General features: G+C 52.3%; 1 protein-coding gene across 1 annotated transcript in view; it reads left to right on the top strand.

Annotated features, from left to right (window-relative positions):
* The window catches only part of SLC35D3 (solute carrier family 35, member D3), a 6,002-nt gene extending 4,042 nt beyond the window's left edge, over nt 1–1,960 (top strand). Inside the window, exon 4 of the mRNA XM_010575030.1 lies at nt 1,131–1,960. Coding sequence (XP_010573332.1) covers nt 1,131–1,960 — 830 coding nt within the window. The remainder of the gene's footprint in view (nt 1–1,130) is intronic.
* The last annotated feature ends 2,383 nt before the right edge of the window (nt 1,961–4,343 follow it).

Here is a 4,343-nt window from a genome sequence, read left to right as displayed (position 1 = left end):
CCGGCAGCCCCCGCCGCTCCGCCTGGGCTTCGGGGCGGGACGGGGCGGGCAGCGGCACCCCGCGGGGAAGGCGCGAGGATACGGCGGGGGGGGCCGGCGTGCAACCCCGGGCGGGGAGGCGGCCGCAACCCCGCTGTGGCAGGCGCAACCTTACGGGGGCAGGTGCGACCTGGCGGGGTGGCTGCAGCCCCGCTGTGACAGGAACGACCTCACAGGGCTGAGCGCAACCCGGCGCAGATCGCTGCGGCCTTACGGGAGCCGGTGCAGCCCTACAGGGGCCCCTGCGAACCTGTGGGAGTCGGTTACGGCTAGAGGTGCAACCTTATTGCAGCCCTGTTAGGGAAGGTGCAACCCTACAGAGGGAGGTGTGGTCTTATGGGGGGGGGGGTGCAGCCTTACAGGGGTAGATGGAGTCTTCTGGGGCAGCCGCAGCCCTGCTGGGCTAAGTGCAATCCTACAGGCGTAGACACAACCTTTGGGGTCAGCTGCAACCCCACGCGGCCGGGGGCCCTACCTGTGTTGATTTCCAGCCGAGGTGTAGGTGGGGTGGGAGGCAAAACTGGCTCTGTGTGGCCCGGCAACACTCCTGGGTTGGGGGCTGCCCCGGGGGACAGAGCACACACACATGGCGAGTACCTTAAGCTGCAAAGAAGCTGACGGGGCTCAGCAGGGAGGCTCTCAGGGCTTGGCATTGTTCTGGGGAGCAGAAGGAGGGCTGGGGGGCTGGAGGGCAGGGAGCCCCGCCAGCCAGAGCTGACGCGTGCCCGCACTCGCAAGAGGATGCCCAGCGTTGCTGTGCGTATGTGGGATTTCAGCTGCAAATCTCCCATAGTGTCTTCACAAAAGAGAGAACATAATCTGATTTTGGCTGTGGGATTTATGGGGAGAGTGGGTAATGTTCAACAGGTCTGCAGCATGCACACACACACACACACACACACACACACACAAAAGATATGTCTGTTGGGACGTAAATGTGTTCAGCCTTGGGAAAAGCATGATGAATCTTAGGAGTTACGGAAAGGGCACAGGTGCCTATTTCCTAAATATCCCCCTAGCCCAAAACAGGGCTCTCTTTCTGTCTTACATGCAAAAACCATGCTGGTTTCTTTCTGTGACTCTCCTGACAGGAGCTGGTGACCTGACTGGTGATGCTATGGGCTATGTGACAGGCGTGCTGGCCGTGCTGATACACGCTGCCTACCTGGTGCTCATTCAGAAGACCAGTGTAGACAGTGAATACGGACCCCTGACAGCTCAGTATGCCATCGCTGTTTCAGCCACCCCTTTTCTGATCATCTGCTCCTTTGCCAGCATGGATTCCATCAATGTCTGGTCCTTCCCGGGGTGGAAGGACCCTGCCATGGTATGCATCTTTATCGCTTGCGTCCTGATTAGCTGTGCCATGAACTTTACCACCCTTCACTGCACTTACATTAACTCAGCTGTGACCACCAGCTTCGTAGGGGTGGTGAAGAGCATAGCAACCATCACAGTGGGCATGGTGGCATTCAATGATGTGGAGCCCACAAAGTTATTTATAGCCGGTGTTGTGGTCAACACCTTGGGGTCTATCATTTACTGCGTGGCCAAGTACATTGAGACCAGGCGGCAGGGCAATTACGAGGACCTGGAGAAAGAAGCTGGAGAAGAGGAGGGGAAAAGGCAGGCTGGGGACCAAGCACTGTTTGCGATGGAGGCAATTACCCAGGAGAAGGGGGCTGAGGAAGCAGCAGTGGAAGCATCAGCCACGGGGGACAGCCAGGTCAGAGAGGAGGAGAAGGACGGTGCTGAGAAACCTGCCAAGGGACCGGCGGTCCAGGGAAAAGCCACTGGCTCACAAGAAGTGAACAGGAGCTCGCTGAAGGATGCCTATCTTGGAGTATGGAGGTTGGTGAGGGGTGCTAATTATATAAAGAAGGATTATTTGATAGAGAATGAAGAGCTACCAAACCCTTAAAAAGCAGGTTTGAAAACTGCTTGCTTGAGGACAGACACCTGGTTCTCTGTACAGGGGGAAAGGCAGAGCATACATTTCCACATCAATGCTGACAAATCCAAATCATGTAGGATGACTTTACCTCATTGTCAAAAAGCAAAAGGTCAGAGTCTGCTCATGCTTTGGGCTTGCTTTCAGCTGCTTTCAGTACATCAGTTTAGACCCACCACAGGTAAAGTTGCCGAGTCCTCTGCTGTGGACACAGAGAGAGTTGGGTAATGGGAGGTCACGGGGTGCTTGCCCAGCAGCCTGGGCTATGAGGGACATCAGTACCACTGAGTCAGTTGGCAGTGCCAGTGACACGGTGGTGGCCTGTAACTTAGCTTGTGTCTGGAGCCTTGTGACTTTAACACCATTCGGAGGCTCTGTTGATGCACTGCCGTATCTGTATCCGTCCAATTGTAGGTACGCTATATAAATGTATTCCTACAATATATAAGCTCCTATTAACTGTACTTTTATGTGCTCCTCTGTGTCAATACAATTGCAATGGGGCTAGAGGTTGTGCCACTTCAATTATATTGGTGTACACTCACCCTCTTAACTGAAGAATTGAAACTCTCCCTGATTCTGTGGCCAGGCTGGGCCTTGGACCTGGTTTACATTGGGTGGTTTGTGTCTTCAGCACAAGTACTTTTGTCTTGCAGTGGTGCACATGAGAGCAGAACCAGATCTGAACCTTTGAGAAGCTTTGGTTAGCAAAAGAAGGATGTTTTTCTATGAGCTTTAACTACATGTAGCATTGGGAATATTAGCTTGACCCAAATAAAAGAGTTTGGAAATGTTGATATGTATGGATTTGGGAGGGCTATAAAAAAATTAGGGAGAAAGTGTGTGCCTTGTGCTATCCCCTCCTTGTACCCTAAAGTTGCGTGAATCAGAGCCTGGGCTGGAACCTAGGTGTCCTCTCCATCTCCCTCTCTCAGAAGTACAGGCTGATAGCAGAACTGGGGACACCATCTTGCCAGGGTTCCCAGGGGTGCTTTTGCAGGACAGGTTTGCTATATCCTGGCAACGTGTTAGGACATGGCTTTGTGCCCATCAGCCCTCGCTGGCCCCCCACTGGGGTGTCCAGTGGAAGAAAGTGCAGGCAGGCAGGCAGGCAGGGAGCTGCAGCGCGCTCCGGCAGATCCCACGGCCGAGCACTCCCGGGCTGGGATGCTCGGTGCGCTCGGCGCCGAGACGTCCGTGGCTTTGGTGGAAGCTGCTCCCCTGTGCCCAGACTGTCCCCACGGGCTGCGAGGGTCAGAGCTGCCTTGCCACCCCGGCCGCTCCAGTGCTCCTGTGGGAAGTGGGAAGCATGTCCTCCGGCAGGGCCTCTACTGAACATTCTAATATTTTGTACCACATACGTTTAACAGGAAAGACTGGGAAAACAAATGTTTGAGTATTTCTTAGCCTGCAGATACCCTTTCGGTAGGTGGGCATCCTCAGGTCAAACCTTTGCTGAGAGCTAGGCAGTGAAGAGATTTGGTTCTGAGTCTTCCTCATCCCAAAAGGGTGCCCCAGCCATCAGGCCATCTTGACCACAGGCTGAAACAAGTTGTTATCATCTCCTGAAAAAATGAACCAAGTTGTTTATTGTTGTTGTTGTTATTATTAGTAGTTATTAAGCCACCAAACTGAAAATCAGTTATTCCCACAGCCCTCATTAAGCCTAGCCCAATGCCTTCTCAAGCCAAGGAGGCAGCATTAGCCTCGCAGCGCGTTCGGCACTGCAATCCGAAACAAGCAATTTACCCAGCGGGGAATATTGGCAAAACTGATCTCTGAGGGAGCTTTAGAGTCATGTCAATAAATGCAGGCAGAGGCGTCAGGGGCGACAGTATGTTTTCTGAGTGAGTGCAGAAGTTGGGTAACCTGGCATCACCCAGGAATTTTGAAAGAGAGAGCTATAAAGACATTGAGGCTAAAAGCCTGGAGCTGCTGAGCTGGGGCACGGGGCATTGAAATCTGTACATCACACGTTATGTATAGCTCATGAGTATCAAGATATTCTGGCTATATGCCGAATACAATGTTTACTTTCTGCTCAAGGTCCATACAGCATCTTTTGCAAAAAAAGCACTATTTATTGTTTGTAGGCTAATATAATAGGGTTTTTGTTAGTTTTTCAAATGCATCCTAAAGCTGTTTGTGCCTATGACTTACAGTTCCTGTATTACTGAACTCGTTACGATATTGAACTGCATTGTAATCGTACAGATGGCTGAAGAGAAACCCACATTTCTGATCTGTCTTCACTGTGGTCAGTGTTTTCTGTCCACAAGGAATGTGGATCTTTTTACCACCTGGATGCCAGTCTTAGATCCCATAGTGTACACTCTGTGTTTGGCACGTGCTG

Source organism: Haliaeetus leucocephalus, unplaced genomic scaffold (genome assembly GCF_000737465.1).
Source record: "Haliaeetus leucocephalus isolate CR32 unplaced genomic scaffold, Haliaeetus_leucocephalus-4.0 Scaffold450, whole genome shotgun sequence".
NCBI lineage: Eukaryota > Metazoa > Chordata > Aves > Accipitriformes > Accipitridae > Haliaeetus > Haliaeetus leucocephalus.
The sequence above is the reverse complement of the archived record's forward strand: the minus strand, read 5'-3'. Positions and strand labels throughout refer to the sequence as shown.